The sequence below is a fragment of the Centruroides sculpturatus genome, unplaced genomic scaffold, assembly GCF_000671375.1.
Source record: "Centruroides sculpturatus isolate CEXI.00-Female unplaced genomic scaffold, Cexi_2.0 scaffold99, whole genome shotgun sequence".
In the NCBI taxonomy this organism is placed as follows: Eukaryota; Metazoa; Arthropoda; class Arachnida; order Scorpiones; family Buthidae; genus Centruroides; species Centruroides sculpturatus.
In genome coordinates this window covers 946,891-966,087 of record NW_019384321.1, presented here as the reverse complement: position 1 = coordinate 966,087, position 19,197 = coordinate 946,891, and the positions used below count along the sequence as shown (strand labels likewise).

At 30.5% G+C, this 19,197-nt stretch overlaps 1 protein-coding gene across 1 annotated transcript; it reads left to right on the top strand.

The window, feature by feature from the left end:
* Positions 1-233: 233 nt before the first annotated feature.
* On the top strand, positions 234-17,047 carry LOC111625567. Its single transcript, XM_023368738.1, has 12 exons — positions 234-250; positions 469-601; positions 5,061-5,182; positions 9,748-9,863; positions 9,969-10,141; positions 10,720-10,818; positions 13,519-13,624; positions 13,691-13,739; positions 16,054-16,114; positions 16,193-16,248; positions 16,399-16,474; positions 16,561-17,047. Exons 1-12 carry the CDS (start codon positions 234-236, stop codon positions 16,735-16,737), a joined length of 1,185 nt encoding a protein of 394 aa, XP_023224506.1. The 3' UTR covers positions 16,738-17,047.
* Positions 17,048-19,197: the final 2,150 nt, after the last annotated feature.

Here is a 19,197-nt window from a genome sequence, read left to right as displayed (position 1 = left end):
TCTAAAATTTAGATGTAAAATACATTACTTTTATTTATAATATCATATTAACTGTCGTGGTAAGCCCTAAAATTTAAAAAATCGATTAATTTATCATAATTTAACTTAGTAACTAAGGTAAGAAACAATAAATAATATATGGTAATTGACTATTTAAAGTTGAAATTTCTTATTTTGCAATATTTTAATAATTGCTGTTAATGATTATTTAATATTAGATATAATTTGGGATAATGACTTCATATGATTTGTAAGAGANATGACACACATTTCGTGTGTTTTATGTGAGCAGTTCTGTTCGAACAGTTGGAGTAGAGAATATTGTAAGTTACTGCTAGCAAAACAATGCGAAATATGTAATTATTTTCGGTAATCCGGACACTTTTGGTAATCTGACACACCTTTGGTCCCATACCTGTCGGATTATCAAGGGACAACTGTATTTTAATATTTTTACGTTTAATGTAGTGTCCACCGAACTCGATATTGTAAAGAAAATCCCCAAAAATGTAAACCAGTGGAGAATATTACCAACTTTTGCAAGACTTTCCAAGATTTCTGCGAAAATTTGGAAAATTTTTCATCTTTAGAAAACTTGATGGTAAGTTTAGTTTAATTTTTTAGTAGTTCTACTTACTGAAGTGATAGAATAAGACCGGCCACAGTCAACTGGGCAAGGTGGGCCTATATCTGGATGACGATCGATCAATCAATCAATATATTTTATTGTACATGCCTAGTGCCGTAGAGCACAACTGTGTGTGATATTTGGACTACAAAGTAATAAGTCAAATATGCACATTAAGTTTTCTGAAGTTGTCTACCTCGTGTATAATATGCACAAAAGGCACAAATTGCCAAAGCTTACGCAGTGAAGTTTAAAAAAACTTCTTATTAATTTCCCGGCTGTTATGTAACAGAGGAAAAATATAGCGATTCGTCAATTATGACATGTAAGACTTTTACATTTTTTGGACTCTGGGCACCTTGAAACGTCGAGAAATGCAAAAAATTCTGGTTTTGTTTTTGTATGGCTGTTTAAATGTCTGTGTGCGAGGACAACGATTTTGTTTACCTTGTTTGAAGCTTAATAACTTCTGTGATTTTTGTTGGAAATTTCTGAAATTTTGCAGGAAGGATTGTTTATTAGAGGGATTAATGCTATTAAATTTAGGTGGTTAAAGATCGAAGGGATAGGAGATAAAGGAGATCGGGTGTATATCTAGTAGGGTGGGACTTAATGACAAATTTACTCGTTATTAGCATTTATAATTTTTTATAAAATCGTTCCCTATAGTGAAGATTAGGAAATTTAATTAAAAATTTTCTTAGCTTTTTGTCATTTTATAATAGTTTAAAATATGGTGCCACTAAATGCAGCCGGGAAAGCTAAGCAACTCGATGCTGAATTTTTTTGAGCTTTTCTTTTCAATTATGTGGAAATAACAAACTTCGAGTTATATGTTATTACTCATGAATTTTCAATATATGAAGTGTTTCTATTTATATATGTTTTGAAAATATTTATAAAAACAGCGGCCAAATCATATACGTATTGACTGTACAAAAATTTTGAGTTTCTGTCGCCCAATGGGTGATAACTGTTGGCTTGCTCCCTTGACTATCGCTCATTTCACTGTCGTTCAATCGTTCCACACCGGGAAACACAATGCAATTCGTAGGCGATCTGTCAAGGAGGAGGTGCTTTGGAAGGATGTTGTAGTAGAATAGCCCTGTTTAGAGTGCTTGACTAGCAAAGAAAAACCTATAAAACTACACACAGCCAGGGTCAGGGGCGAACCCGCAGTCACTACGTATTCAATTTTATCCACGCAACCACTTGCCAGACTTGATGGTTTAAAAAAAAAATTATAAAATAATAAATTATGGTAAAAATTTGTATGTGCATAACGCAAAAGTTGTATTTTTGATGATTTAAGTTCGTTTTGTTAAGTTATGGCAACGCAAAATTTGCTCGATTTTCCTTCCGNTTATCTTACGTAAGGGTTTATCACATCGAGTGACCAATCTAACACATTTTTAAAATTATTTATTCCTCTACTGTACACAATTTAAAGAATTTTTAAAATGTGTTAGATTGGTCACTTGGTGTGACCTATCTAACAGAATTATGTGACCTATCTACAGTAGAAGAATAAAGAATTTTTAAAATGTGTTTGATTGGTCACTCGGTGTGATAAACTTTATGGCTATATTGCCGATTTACCGTTTTCACCGAGTGCAAGAATTAGGTCCTCCTGTTATTAGAGAATTTTAAGATGGGTCTAAAACTGTATTAGATTTCCCGCAAAAAAAACCCGCATATATAGTACAGTAGAAGCCGAGTTCTTCAAGGTAATCCTTAACTCTCTCCCTCCCTCCTGCGGAGAGAAATTTTTAAAAATCACTTTTTAGTATGCATTTTCATGGCTTACCCTATGTACCAAATTTCAAAGTATAGAAAAAAAATTTTATACTTTAAACGTTTAGGTTCTGCGTTTATTGTTATCATTATTATTATCTATCCATTTCGATTATGTTATACGAAGAACATGTAAAACAAGTAAAATGAATATTTTGAATAAATAAATAGATGTCTTAATGTCAGAAACCTTAATGAGCTTAATAGACTCGGGTATTCGGCTGTCATACATTTTATCTTAAACATTTTTCCAATACAAAACAATAAACATAAAATACATTTTACGAGAAACGTTACATTGCTTTATTTTAAAATATTAGAGAGTCAATCAGTCTACAAACACACAAGCGGTCGATACCACTATTACTAGGACAAGTTCTGAACTTGGCGATAAATTAACCCAATCTGAACAGTGTCTTTCATAAATATAACGCGATTAATTAAAAAGAACGTGTAGTAGGTGAAATTTATAACGATGACGTTCTATTCTGTGTGTATCAAATAGTTACAATTTTTTTATTCAAACTCTCTTATATAAACTCTGAGACTTGTATTGAGATGTTGAACGATGCACAGATTTAATCTTTGATTGTGTTGTTGCTTGTAATTTGTCTATTTGTGTTCCAATTGTGTGAAGGAGCCTCTTAAATGACATTTCATTTGCTTTGTTCTGAATGTGAAGAGTTACATTACGAATCTTCCATATCTGAATGTCTTGATATCTTTACAGTTCTAAACAAACAAATGTAAAGTGGACAAATCAGAAGTAGCTGTAGAATTTTCCTAACTAGAGGAAAGTCGTGGAAAACTTGTATGGATAGAGCGGATCGTTTTTGTATGTTGGTCGCCTTCTTTAACCTTTTATTTGTTTGAAGAAATGAAATGCTTATAATATTTCTTTTCAAGAAAAAGTAGTTTTCAAAATTTAATTTTTTCTTAACAAAAATAATAATGAAATTACTATTGTAATTTTTATTTAATAAAAACAATAATAACCTTTGGAATAGCTACAGTCTAGCTATTCCAAAGGTTCAGACTAGGAAGTTCTCTCTCCTTCCAGAGAAAACTCTCCAACAGTATTTTCTCGATGATTCTGCGTATACACGAGGGTGATGCAATAAGTAACGGAAAATTGCATTTTATTGAGTCGTACACTAAATCATAATAAGAACACATAGGATGTTATTTTTACACTCAGTCACCATCCATGCAATGCAGTTTCCACATTTTTTCACAAGCATCTGTATTCTGGTGGCAAAAAAAGTTTCGATTGTTATTGAATCTACAAATGCATTTTTTCCTTCACCTCATCGTTGATATGAAATCATAATCTTCTCAATGCTTCCTTAATTAAGATTATTAAACAAATGCTTGCCAGAGAGAACGAAACTTTTTTCGTAAGGAAAGTGAAGTGTTTCCTCACCTTCAGCATAATAATGTGACAAGGAAGCTCTGAAATTCGATGAATCGAATTTTAGAGCTTCCTTGTCACATTATTATAATTTATGGTAAAACTTTTCCTCGCCTATCTGTCTGGCGACTTGAATTTTCCCGGTTTTTTCACGTATTTAATACCTGAATAGGGGATAGTTCTCATAGAAAGTTCTCCTTGAAGCATTTTCCTTTGGAGATCACCAGTCTGTTGCGTTAATTAACTTATTCCATCAATCCAATACAATCAAATCATTTTACTCTATTTTTCAAATTATTTTTATATGAGCTTTTGTATGGGCTAACGCCTTATGCCTAAATACGTTTTTGTTGTTGAAAGACTCACAACACCGTAACTTCCTAAATATTTATTCAACTTCCTAAATTTTCAAAGCCAATAATACTGTAAAAATAATCATTATCCCAGTTTTCCAGAAATTAACTCTAACATTAGGCATTTTATCTGTTAACATGTAATCGCAAACTTTAAATTAAATCGTGTCCTTTAATCCACTTTAATCCTTAATAGTTTATTTTCCCACAGCAACTTCATTTGGATAACTAAAGACTTTATTATACCAATTTTTGGATCCAGTTTTATGTATCTACTGTTTTTTTAACTTGCTGTAAAGATAATGGTGACGACTCGCCAGTTTTTTGGCCCAGTTTAAGTACTGTATAACTATGCAACGTTACAATACAATTTTAAAAATAATATAGTAGTAAAAAAGGTACAATTGTACTTACAATATTTATATTATGTTATATAGGCCCTATTTATATTTTTTACTACTATATTTATATAGACTTACAAACATATCATTCATTGATAGTCAGAACAGTATAAAAACAACATGAAATATTACAGTATACTTCAACACACCTTGTACATCTATTATATTGTGTATGGTAGAATGCCCTCTATTAATTACTATCGTTGAGGGTCGATCGTAATGCCCTCTGAGATGTTAGTTAATTTATTCTTAGGTTGTTTTAATATTTCTATGTGTTCTGTATGAAATGCATATATATATATATAATTTGTGTTAACATTGGTATATCATATAGTCTTGAGTCATCCAACTAGACTTGCTGTGGAAAAATCAACCATTAAGGATTAAAGTGATTTTGTACACATCTTTCTTATACAGCATCCATAATTCGTTTTAAATTAAATAAAATTAAAAATGTCGATAATTTTATTAAGATTCCAGAAAAGCCGTTGTTTGCAGCATATCTTTCGGAATACAAAAAAGCAGCTGTACAGGAAAACGAACTGATTCCTAATTGTACGTTAGTCCTTGGTGATTTATCGACCAAATCCTGTACGTAAGTAACTATGTTTAGTAAATTTTTTTACGAATTTTTAATTAAGTTTGCTGTTTTTACAGGTTTTGTTAATTTTATAGTTTTTAAATTTTTGTACAATACACACTTGGTTCCAAAAACTTGACATATGAAGCAAAGTCACACAATAATAATAGTATTTACTAGAACACCAGATCATGTCCAAATTAAAACATTTAAGAGGCTCTAATCCCTTAAAATTTGTTGTCTCCATATACTGCATATGTAATTCAAAATAGAAACAATAATAAAATACAGTCGATCCCCCTATAAGATCATTGATTTTTCCGTTTTATCTGAATTACATGTTGTACGAGTCACTTAGATTTTACAAATATGTGAGCCGTTCACAGCCCGGCACACGTATTTGTAAAATCTAAGTGACTCGTACAACATGTAATTCAGATAAAACGGAAAAATCAATGATCTTATAGGGGGATCGACTGTATAAAATTTTATTTTTAGAAAAGAATGACGCCAGCAAGTACTTCAATTTTTCCATTTTTCATAGGAACCTCTTTTTCTGGATCTTGACTCAGCTGTACCATTTGCAGTTTGGCACCATGTGGTCCATTGTAAAAAATCAGCCAATCAAAAATTACTGTGTTATTCTTTTCTTCGATGCCCTAAGCATGCCCTTATTTTATTTAATGATTAATACCACCACGCACTAGTTAGAGGAGATCCTTGTACGTTGGGACACCTTGTACTGTACTTCGAGACAAGCTCGTCATTTGAAAAATAATACATTGAGAAGTAGTAAGTAGCGATATCTAGTAGCTATTTCATTACAACATTCAGAATGCATGACGTAAAGTCGGCCATTTTGACTCGTTTCACCGCTGTGACAGGTCGTGTGATTTTTATAAGTGTTTGATTTTTTGCAATTCATTTGGATCTTGGTTTTAATCGAAATATTTCGAGGTAATTTAATTAAAATACAGTTAGTTGATAAGTACATTCGTAACCACTTATTTTAATAAATAACATTGGATTTCTGTAATTCAAAAATTATAACCATACTTTGTTATAAACAAGAGAAAATTGTACCTTGGGACAGTGAATTTTTTGTACCTTGGGACTGTCTCAAGGTACAAGGCATTGCTTTTCTCAACTATTTTATTAATATTATTTTATAGCATCATTACTGAAAGTTTTTTTCAAATAATAAGCACATAGGAATAGTTTCATTAGCAAACGATGGCACTAAACCATATTTCAAGGCATTGCTTTTCTCAACCATTTCCACCAAAGATAATCTCATTTTCTCAAAAATGAGATTATTTTTGGTTTTCAATCAAGTGAATAAAAATGCTAAATCTGTTAAAAAGCGAGTATTTAAGACGAAAAAAGTTGAAGTTAGTAGCACTGAGGATGAAACTGCGATCTTAGAGAGTGACGTTTCATGTGAAGTTCAAGACGAAAATAATTGTGTGGGGTGCGGTGAAAATTATTTTACTACTTAGAGCACAGAAGACTGGATTCAATGCGTTACCTGTCGATTCTGGGTACACGAAGATTGCACCTTTTTGAAAATTACTGTCAGAAATGCGGTATTAATTCCAAAAAAATTTAGTAATTAGTAATGTTTGTGACCTATATTTGCAATGACTATTGTTTTCCTTAATACAAAAATGAGATTATCTTTGGTTCTCAATCATTTAAATGCCTTCTACAGAACATTCAAGCTTTATACTGTCGTTAATTCAGAATCAGCGGAGAGACACTCAGATGAAACACATTAAACTGGTTAAGGTTTCTTCCTTTAATCTATGAATTAATGTACAAAAGTCTATACATAGCAGTAGGACGAACGTCCGCACGTGTCGACAGACAGTAGTCCGAACAAAGGAACGAGTTAAGACAAAGGGTCATAAAACCTTTTGTTTGGTTATTGGGTAGGTCCAAGGACTTTAAACTACCAAGGATAGCCAGATCCCGTATATTTGTTAGCGTGACCTTGGCTCTATGTGACGTCACAGCAAACCCTCTACTTCAACATGACAGATCTTTCAAATAACAAAATACGATAAAATATTAAATCATTTCTTAATTAATTATTAAATTACTACTAAATGTAAACTACTGTAGAATTTTCGGATTTAATAAGTGTACTGTACGTCAATAAATTTACAAGTCTTTTGTCTAACATTTATTTAACAAATTAATGAGCTATATTTTTTATTATGTGATTATCTTACTTAACTTTTTAATTTTTTTTGACAATCACCATTTTCAGAAGGCATTCTTTTCAATATTTTATAGTTTTCTTGTTTAAGATTTCTATAATTAATTCTTATTATAGTTCTTAATTTACAAAAATCTTTTATTAAGGTAAAAGGTAAAACTGTTTCTTGTTTTGATATTTCCACTGACAAATTCTGTACAACTCCGGAGCCTTTTTATACAATTCACCGTGATATATTTCGAAATATTTATTCCACTCTGTAATTTTTGCTAGCCATTCATCAGTAGGTTTAATAAGCCCTCCATAAGATAAACGCTGCACCCATGACGGAATGCTATAGTTGTGATGATTTTTAATTTTGCTAGTGGAATTACCCAAGTTTGGGTATTTTTCTTTATATTTATAGGCAAGATATCCTGCTATATACTCGAGAGCATCGTGAGAAGTTTCTTCAGAGATTGTATTAAAGTCTGGATTGCATGTAGAGTTTCCTGAAGATTTATTTGAAGAAAAAGTAGTTTTACATTCAGTATATTGGTCTGTATTTTCACTTGATACTTCTACATGTGCTTTCTCTAAAACTTTGGGTATATTATATTCTTCTTGTCTTTGATCTATAGTATTTACTTTTGACTCTAAAATACCAGGATTCTTACCTAAAATAATCAATCTAATCCTATAAATAGCATTTAATGGGCTTGAATGTTCATTAGGACCCCGGCTTCTAATTTGAAAAAAAAGTTTTCCAGACAATCTTAATTTAACTTGTGAGTACAGATGTATTTTATATCAAAAGTCGATTTCATATCTTGAAAAAGACCAATTAGCGATTTCATTGAGATTATCATTCCTTTCTGGAAAATTTGGAGGGCATTTTTTCCACTTGCTCTCATTGTTAAGATTATTTTTATCATTTTATTTAAATGTTCTTTTTGTAATTCCAAGTCTATACCATATCCATTTTTGCTTGGAACAGAACCTTTTGGTGCATAGCTATTAAAAATGTCGAACCACATATTTATATCTCTAATATACGTTTCATTGATAATAATAATTGATTCATAATAAACGTTTCATTGATATTCACATTCAATTCTTTCATAAACTTATGTTACTGCAATTACAGTCACTGACGCAAGATACTACATTATACGATAGTAAATAAAGTTCTGCTATTAATTTTAAAAGTATTTCTCTTGTCATTTTTTGATCAAACCCGATGTAAACAGGTTGCTTCCAATTTGAGAAAAGAAGGTTATTATTGCAACCATACACAGCACACCTAGTACTCAGCATTTTGTTCTTCACCTAACATAAAAATATAGCTTTAAATATTTAATGACTTATATTTAAATCATCTTACCTTATAAAATCTTAGTCAAATAAAACAATTACAGAAATATTAAAATAAATCACTTCGTTAATCACAAAATTGGACGAATATTAAAAGCGAAAACTAAACACGTACACACCCTGTTCTATGTAAATAGAGAGGTCAGGACTCGTGCTGACGTCACTAACTTGCCATTCCTGGCTAACATTGTAGAATAGGGATCTGGCCATCCTTGTAGTATATAGTCCTTGGGGTAGGTCCCTCTAGTGGGTCAAATTGGTTTGCGTCGAGAGTATCGACATATACTGTACTTACCTGCATTTCCAGCATATGAAACATTTTTGTTAACTGATAGAGCTAATATTGTTATAAAGGAAAAGATTTGGATAAACTATTTTTTTTTTTTCATCTGGCGGAAGTTAAGATTTACAAAAACATTAGGATTGGTTCGTGTCCCAAGGTACAATCCATGATTGTATCTCGGGACAAATATCTGTAAGTAATTATTTGACATTTTCTCATAAATAAAATAGCATAGGGTCACGTGTTGCACCATATATAGTGATGTTATATAATAGAAATATTCGATAGTCATAGCTAAAGATCAATTTGAACTTAAATTATGAAGGTTTAAAGAAAAGTGTCCCAAAGTAGAAGGATTTCCCCTATTTGTCTCCTAAACTCTAAAACAGGTGTGTCACACTGATCTAAACAATGGGCCATTTAATGAGACTGGTAAGATTTACAAGGGACACATCACATTTACAAAGTTTCTTAAATTTACAATTCGAAGTGGAAATGGGCTATCCATTTAACACGTACTTTTTAAATTGTTTTTATTACTCTTTTTATATCTTTTGTAAATGTAGTTGCTAAAGTTTTCTTTATTTCTATTATAAAGGTGATTTTTTATACCTTTGTTTCGCTTTATAGAACGGTATAATACATTTAGTGTATAAACAATGAATTATGTGAAAAAAATTGCATGATTTAAGTTTAAATAAAAATTATTATAATACTTTCCAGGGCCGATTATTTTTTAATGAACGATAAGCTACCTAGTTCGGAAGGCACCTGTTATGTTTTTAACATTAGATTTACTCGCGCCTCTTGGGACGATCCTCTTATATCAACCAGAGTGGGTGAGTGTATTTTAATATTTGACACTAATAAATATTCTTAGCATTTTGAATTAGATTATTTAAGTTCAGTCTAATATCGTTTTAATCTTTGTAAATGGTTTTCAGCTCCGATGTATTCTGCTGAATTCTTCATAGATTTTTTGCCGCACGAATACTTTTTTCCACACTTACATGTAGAAGGAAATTTCGCGATACACTCACCGTTCAGTATTGAAGATCCTAGTATTTACGGAAAAAATTTGGATCCCGGGTATATTTATACGGTTCTGATTAAACCCGTGAGTATGAGAATAAGCAGAAACATTTAGGAATGATGTTGCAATTATTGTACAGTACATTATATAATTGAGTGTACAAACTGTTTGGAAGTCGCCTCATCCATTCACTGTTTTTTGTTCCTGCAAAGGAGATACTGAGACATTATATGTTAGGACATTCCTTACGTTAGACTTGTCCAAAACAGAGCCGGCTCGATGAGTGCGGCTACAAGTCAACTGTTTTAAGAAGCAAAGTGAGAGGAGCAGCAAAATGAGCGGTCAATAAGCGGTCAAAATGTTCGAAATTGTTTGTTAGTGCCTTACTTCATATAAAGATATTAAACGAAACAAACAAACACGCACACAAAATCATTTTACTTTTTTGGATTCAAGGCGTCTGAAAACAGGAAGGGTCAAATTTGACACGATTACAATACTTTCCCGTGTTATAGGCCTATAGATAACAACTGTAGTGATGCGCCTTCCAGACATTCTGTATAATTAAGTAGCTCATTTTTGGTAAATGTATTTTGTTCATAGCTAAATGAAACAAGTAAAACAAAAAATGTTACTTTTCATATCGTAAACTATTTTAACAGGTGAAAAAGCACTTATTGGAGTCTCCTTATTCAACAAATTGTTTCGATTACGTAAGTCAATGGAAAAAGAACAACTATCAAGGACCTCTAAGTATGGCGGTAATGTATTTATATACATATAATAAACGTAATTATAAAAATGACTTTATATTATTTTAATATACAGTAGAACCTCGATTATCCGACCCCCGATCAACCGACCCCTCGGTTAACCGACCGTCCTAGTCGGCAAATTTCAAATGTCCGCTAGTGATGTGGCGCTCAATATTTGGCTATGTCTTGGCTACTTTAATATTATTTTTACGTGTTTTAGCTGGCAACACTCATTCGACCATGAAAGGGAGCCAGTATTTAAACGAAGCTTAATTTTCTAATTTTTAACGATACAATAGCGACGATTATTATTTTAAAAAATTTTTGTTAGGCTTAACATCGATGAAAATTCAACGCAAAGTAGGTTAATAGCGATATACTAATATACTAATATACTAATTACATGGGATATAATAATATACTACACTAATAATGGATTTTTTCATACTTTACGGTTATCCGACTTTTCGATTATCCGACCAACCCCAGTCCCCAATTAGGGCGGATAATCGAGGTTCTACTGTATATAAATTTTTATTAAATTAATTTACACTAACACATTAGATACTGTTTTCATAAAGGGAATGCTATACCGCAAAGACTCCCAATCGAGGGTACACATACACCTAGGGATGTGTTCGTGGTAGTTTAGAGGTACTGTACGCGTGAAAAAGAATAATTGCGGATATATTATAAAACTTTTGCGTTGAGGCCATTGGCGATGTCATAATCAAATATTATATATAGTATTTGGTGTAATTGACCAATGCACCACTGTTTCAACACTACGAAAAAACAAAAGAGGAAAATGGGATACTAAGGAATACGCAAGTCAAAAATGTTTGGGAACCGCTGCTATGCGGAATGATTAATATACTGTATTACAATATATAATGTACTGTCGGTACATATACATTATATTATACATATAGGCTACATATTCTCTCTATATATACATCACAGGCTATAAATTTATATGATCAGGAAGTAACTTGAAATAAGTATGCATTTTGTTTTCGCTTTAAAGAAAAGCCGGATATTTTTCGTTTGTTGTGAAACCGTGTTGTAATATTTTCTTTAGAAGTGTTGAACACTAGATCGTGTTTTTAAACAATCACATGGCTTATTCCCCACCTTTTATTAGCTGATACGGTATCATTTTACACGTTTCGGGCTTTTTTGCCCCTCATCAGTCAACTAAATATAAGAAATAGTGTATACAGAATTAAAATATCATTTTTACAAGTAATTTTGTATAAACATTTTAAAATACATACATACGACTTTCACGTACCATTTTCCCGCGGTATGGCACTTGTACAGGTTAAGCTTGTGAATTACGAACTGGAAGAATGAGGTAGAAACGTAGTGAAATCTTTGTATATCTATTTAAAATGATAACGACATTAAAATTACGTAAACCGTTTTTTTGTATTAGTATAATAAAAGTCTTACTATTATTTATCTTCTTTCTCTTGCCAGAGACGATAAATATACGCTTTTCATTCAAATACTTAAACGTCTTAATTTTATATATTTATACTTTATTGCAGATCTTAATATTAAAAACAAAAATAAAAACGACCGCGAAAAACATTCTCCCTACCAAAGTAGCTATAGCTACAGTTATCCCAAGTAGCTCCTATCCCAGGGATAGGAGCTACTTTAATCTTAAAATATTAAGATCTGCAATAAAGTATAAATATATAAAATTAAGACGTTTAAGTATTTGAATGAAAAGCGTATATTTATCGTCTCTGGCAAGAGAAAGAAGATAAATAATAGTAAGACTTTTATTATACTAATACAAAAAAACGGTTTACGTAATTTTAATGTCGTTATCATTTTAAATAGATATACAAAGATTTCACTACGTTTCTACCTCATTCTTCCAGTTCGTAATTCACAAGCTTAACCTGTACAAGTGCCATACCGCGGGAAAATGGTACGTGAAAGTCGTATGTATGTATTTTAAAATGTTTATACAAAATTACTTGTAAAAATGATATTTTAATTCTGTATACACTATTTCTTATATTTAGTTGACTGATGAGGGGCAAAAAAGCCCGAAACGTGTAAAATGATACGTATCAACTAATAAAAGGTGGAGAATAAGCCATGTGATTGTTTAAAAACACGATCTAGTGTTCAACACTTCTAAAAAAAAAGCCGAATAATTAGATTTTCTTATTTTCGTTATTTAGTTTCAATTCTCTTCTTTATGTGTATTAAGAGGGTTTTTTTTTCTATTTTCATCGTAAGTTCGGCCAGGCTGACATGACCAAAACAATTTTAATTAAAATACGAACAATATTATTTCAAAATTAATTGGGTAATAAATAATTAACGACATTAAATTCTCTCAACAATTGATTCAATTTGTATACTGATTCACTCTTCACGTGTTCTTCCTCATTACAAATTCCTTATATGTTATACCTATTTAATTATTTTAAAATATTTAATTAATCAGTTCCTCTATTATCTAATTATCAAATATTACCTTTATAAAATTAAGTGGGAAAGGTTAATTGAATAATACTTGTTATGCTTAATTAAAAGTACTGTTACGTATTACAATACTTAATGAAATGTATAGTATTATTACACTACTTTTAATTCAAGAATATGATTTAGCTATTACTACTAATTTCATATTAAATGAAATATAATTCACGAGAGAAACGTTTGTTTTTATAAAATTAGAGCTGTTTAGCAAAATGCGATGTCAAGGAACAAAAAGAACAGATTAAGTGTATTTTGAGAGACAATTTCTATCCCCATGAGTATAATTTATGCGTGAATGATGAAGGTAAGTAAAATAAAATTTAATTTTGGTAAAATTAAAATGGTTATTTTAATGTATAGTTTCTTTTAGAGTTTATTGACAGTTTAGATTGTTACTCATTTTGCAGCAGACCTTGTTAGTAAGTTATTATTTATATATAAATTATTTTACAACATTAATTAAAATAATTCTTAAAAATAAATCCTAAAATTTTTAATATATGATTTTCATCTAAATTTCGGTTGTTTTGAAAGAATTTTCCAATTAAAATGTTATTAATTATTTGTTAAATAACGAAGGATCGGAGCAATTTTTTCTTCAATTTTTCATTGAAATCTTTGAAAATTATAATTAATTATGTTACCAATCAAAATCTAATTCATGCACAAATTTGGAATTATTTAAAATAATTTGTATTGAACTTTTTACATTCATTAAAATATTTTTACGTCCCATAGCTACCGAGAGAACCTTTTTAATCATAATCATTATGGGTTCAATCAGCTCAGTAATAGGGGCGACCAGGCAATAGTTTGGTTTTTTTTAACATAAGGCAACAAAGCCGTAAGCGATCTGACAAGGGGAATGCCTCTCGGGAAGACTTTCTAGCAGAAACTGGCTTAAATTTGGATATTAGAAACATTCGAAAATTCGTAAACTCCATACATGAGGCTCTTTCGCCACGGAAATCAATACCAGAGTTCAGTGGTTTTAAAATTGATGAAGACAGTTAATTTCAATTGTTGCTTGCACTAAACAAACAAATTTTGTTGAGATTTGTTGTAATTTCCTATATGTTTTCTACTGTTTGTTCAATAAATTTTATTATTATTATTGACTGAAACGTTATTTTTTACGTTGTAATAATAATTTTTATGAAAACATTATTCTGTCATAGATGTAAAATTTGTAAAACTTATTATGAATTAAACGCAAGAAAGTTGATATTAGTATTTTTACAATACTAATTTTTTGTATTTATTGGAACTTATCATAAAGTTACAGCAACTGTATACTAAGTTCCATAGAATATACAAGTAATTGAGAGAACAGCAAGCAATCAAGTACCAGTTTTCTAATTTCTTAAGTGTTGTACTTCAGAACAATGAATATTTTTATACTTGTTAGTATTTAGAAAATGAGAGGTATAACAAAGTAAAATATACTTTCATTTTAGGCATTTCTTATCATATTCAAGATTATTCTCTACATTAGTATTGTCAAGTGTACAGCGAGTATAATAAGTATACGCCATTTACTCGAGGCGTTTATCCTAGAAACATCGTATACCCTCTGGTTATATCGTAGTTATACACTCTAATTATGAACTATAATTATGAACTAGGCCAAGTAAATAAAACCACTGTACAGTACACTGGTTGTGGATTTGCTCCTTACCAACGAGCTGGCCAAATGGAGTCTTCCGGGTATTTTTTATGTTAGTAACACCTAAATAGCTGCTACTTTCTCAAAAATTTCCGGGAAGATATTTCCTCTCGGCAGATCGTCCACGTGTCGCGTTGTCGTAACCAAATAAAGCAAACCTCTAATTATACGATTTACACATACTCCAAGTAAGTATTACGTACGGAATGAGTTATTTGATATAAATGTTATTACGGGTTTTTAAAGACAAACTTAAAATTGCTTACGTCATTCTTAAAGGTAACGCTCGTGTAAATTACGAAGTAACTGTATTTCATTGAGCCTTCATATATCACTACCGAGCAGTTAGGTGTGGTAGCCTAACGCTATGGGAGAATCGAAATCGAATCCGGACGGGTCTTAAACAACAAGGATTTTTCTATGATGGATCTCGTCCCCTATCACTTGTCTGCCCTATTGTGGGCCAGGCCAAACTCATAATGGGCTTGCTAAAAGAGGCTCTCTTAGTGCTCACAGGGCGGAAAAAGTTTTAGAATATCACCTGGCCGCCTTATTGCGTTTTACTGTCAAAATCAATAATGACTAAAATCACATTCTTGATGTCATACGATAGAATGAGTTTAAGGAAAGAGTTCATTTAAATATGAATTGACTCGAAATATTTCCAAAAAACTGTATAACAACTACAATGTTTCTACTGTGCAATATTTGCAGTCGAATAAAACATCACAAATTAGAGTACACTCGTAGAAGTGATTAAGATAACCTTATTTTCTCGACCATGAGACGCTTAGTCTATTTTTTATTAATGCAATTCTTTATTCTAGAATCTATTTGTAAAAACTCCCAAAATAAATAACTAAATAAAAATTTATTGATGTAATTGTTACTATCCAATCTTCCCCTAGAGAATTTTCTGTAGACACTCATGAATATAATTTCGTTCATAATAACGTTTCGCGCACCAATTACATTTCTAATTGAGTAATTAAAATTCATTGTTTTTCAATAGTAAGATATTTCCATTTGTATGAAGAAATATTAAGCTTTAAAATATCAATTTTCAGTTCTTTGGAATTTGAATATGAAGTAGAAGAACGTGAGGTCAGTACTGCATCTATTGAAGAGGTAAAAACCATTTTTTATTATAACCATATTTCTCTTTTATTTTCGGTTAAAGCAGTGTAATTCAATTTTTGTTTCCAGGTAGAAAAGTTAATTAAAGATTTAAAGTATCCCAATTACAATCTTTCTCAGATTAGGTAAATATTCGGTTAGAAGATCTGGTTATTTGAATTTTCACAAGAAATGAAAATTTCGTGATGATTGATTATAATTCGAAATTATTTTGAGAATTCTGATCAATCATTAAATCTTTTAATCAAATAAATAAGCTTTCTTTATCATTTCAGGAAGCGTTTCTCTCTAATTCAGCTTTACATTCGCAAGCCAGAAGTTCTGGTCTATAAATACTCGCCGAAATTTGAGGTAAATGAAAATTATTCTCATACATTCATTTCGAATTATTATTTTTAATTGAAAGAATTATTTTTATAACGACACTTTTATTGCAGGCAATTGAAATAAGTAGTTACTTGGGAGGTTATTTAGGAATGTGGCTAGGATTATCGTTTTTCAATGTATACGATGCTTTTGTTGCATTTATAATTTCTTTAAAAAACAGAAAAAACAAAAAACAATCAATCAGCAATACGAGACTGTCAAATGCGTGGATTGTTCAAAAAGTTTAATTGAATGAAATAACTTGAAAGGCGAGTTAATATGCACTCTGCAGGTTTGACTAATTTTGCTTTATTTATTTGCATTCTGTATTGTTCTGTATTTTATAGGTCTAGTAACGATGAAGTCTTCGGGAGAATTGAAATTAATAGAGACGAAATAGATAAAAGAAAATATTGACTTCTTTCTGGGGAGATGTGATCATAGAATTATGTTTTTTACGCAAAAATGTACAAATCTGTGAAGATAAATAACAGATAAATAGATTGAAATTTTATAAGAGATTATTTTCTGTCTTCTAAATAATAATAAATTTAGAAAAGCACAAAAGACTTTAAGTCAGTGTTTCTTAACCAGTGTTCCGCAAACCAACCTCGAGTGTTCCACGAAAGAAAAAATTTTAAAATATCTATTCAAATTTATTTTTATTGCTATATTCGTAGATAATTCTCTTTCTGTTTTATTCAATATATTCAAGTTTATTAGTTCATTGCTTGATTGTTTTTTTAGAATAGTTAATATAGAATTGCTTATCAATTTTTGAATGTATTGATGAAAATGCTTTTACACAGTTTTTTTTTATTAAACCGAACTTGATATTAATAGGAGGTAAGATGATTTTAGTTTATCCACCAAGCAGGAAAAGCAATATACTTCCGACTTGGTACATTTGCTGAGCGATCGGGTCACTTTTTTACCAAATAGTTACTAGTTCTTGCTCGACTGTCCTATTCGCATAAAAAAACTCCTGAATTTTTAGTATATTCCTCTTATGTTAGCATTTTATGTACTTTTTCGGTTTTATATTTTATTTAAACTACAGTAATATAAAGACACTGTTCTGCAAAAAATTGGTATTAAAAAAAACACTGCTGGCAACAGAAGATTGTGGACTTCAGTCAGATTCATGTTCAGCACACAAAAATATATAAAAGAATATCATATTTTCTTTCCCGTTAAGATTTCATGCAGAACAATGAAATCGAACAATACAGTTTTGTATGTTAAAAAGGGAGTTATAAGGGAGGTAGCTAATAGTAAATTATAAAACTTCGTAAGGAACTATAATTACGTTTTTACTATGTAAAAAAAACAATTAATTCTGTCCAAATTTATCGAACGTCTTGAAGAACCAGTGAAACCTAGGTTAAGAACATAGGTTAAGATTGAAATGCTGTATCCTGTATCAAAGAATCTTAAATCATTCCAGTTTAAATATATATTTTAACAGAAATATTTTTTTATATTTAAATAAAATTATTTTATTTGTTGTTAAATGGCAAATAATTGCCTCTTATCAATGGAGAACGTATTTTCTATACGTAATCAGTATAAATAAAATTTTAAACTGTTCATATTTATATAAAATATGAAAATATATCACTTAATATATTTAATTTAATAAAAATATTAGAGAATGTATCAAATATGTTATTACTACAAAAAATGTAATCTAATATTAAATATTCTTCGTTATGTAATACATGTATATTAAAGCGTGTAATAAAATACTTGGTTTCATTTAATTATATTTTGTTTATTCTTGTACGACATCGCGACACGCGGGTTATATGCCGATGGGGGATGCTTCCTGAGAGGGTAATTGGCCCCTCTTTAAGTGTTACTATTGTGAGAAAACCTAAAAAATTAAAAAAAATTATCGTTTAGAATACTTTTTCACATAAATCGTGGAAGTTAAAAATAAAATTTTGTTAATTTTATTTCTAATTTTCACAATTGAATTGTGAAACTGTAAAGAAACCTTGACAATTAATGAATTAATATTCTTAAACAGTGAAAAATTATTTCAAAAAACAGGTGTTACAGGAAATGATTTTCATTGGAAGCCGCGGAACCATCGTCAAGGTCTCACCCTTTTCCGTACGTTTTTTGTTTGTCCAGAAACCCCGTAATGACTAGACACAATCGCAATTCCGGTTTTTATCGTAAATGCGACGTTTCCGAAATAAACAATTGCCAATACATTAAAAATTTTGTTAAAAATTCTGTATAAATATATATAGAATACGCATGTGTAGTCGATAAACGACTTTTTCAATAGCAGAGAACATTATAGTTTCATTACAGAACAATAAATTTGATTAGAAACTCTAAACATGATTTACATGAAGTTCATGTTAACATAAGTTCTATATTAAATGAATGACAGACGATGTATATTGGATGATGATATATGAACTTGAACTAAAAGATTATAAAATTTCAATTTACTTCAATGGAATTGAGAAAAGTACATGCAAATGAAAAGCTCTCATTCGTATCAACTTAAAGGTTACACGAATTGCCATTAAACGTATCAATATTCAATAGTCAACTGAAATTATTTAGGCCTTACAAATGAATAAAACTAAAATGGTGGTATCAATGCTTCATAATATATCGTTAATATACTCGCAATTGGTTCCCTATCTGAAATAAAATTGAAATTATGAATAATCAATCGGTAACAC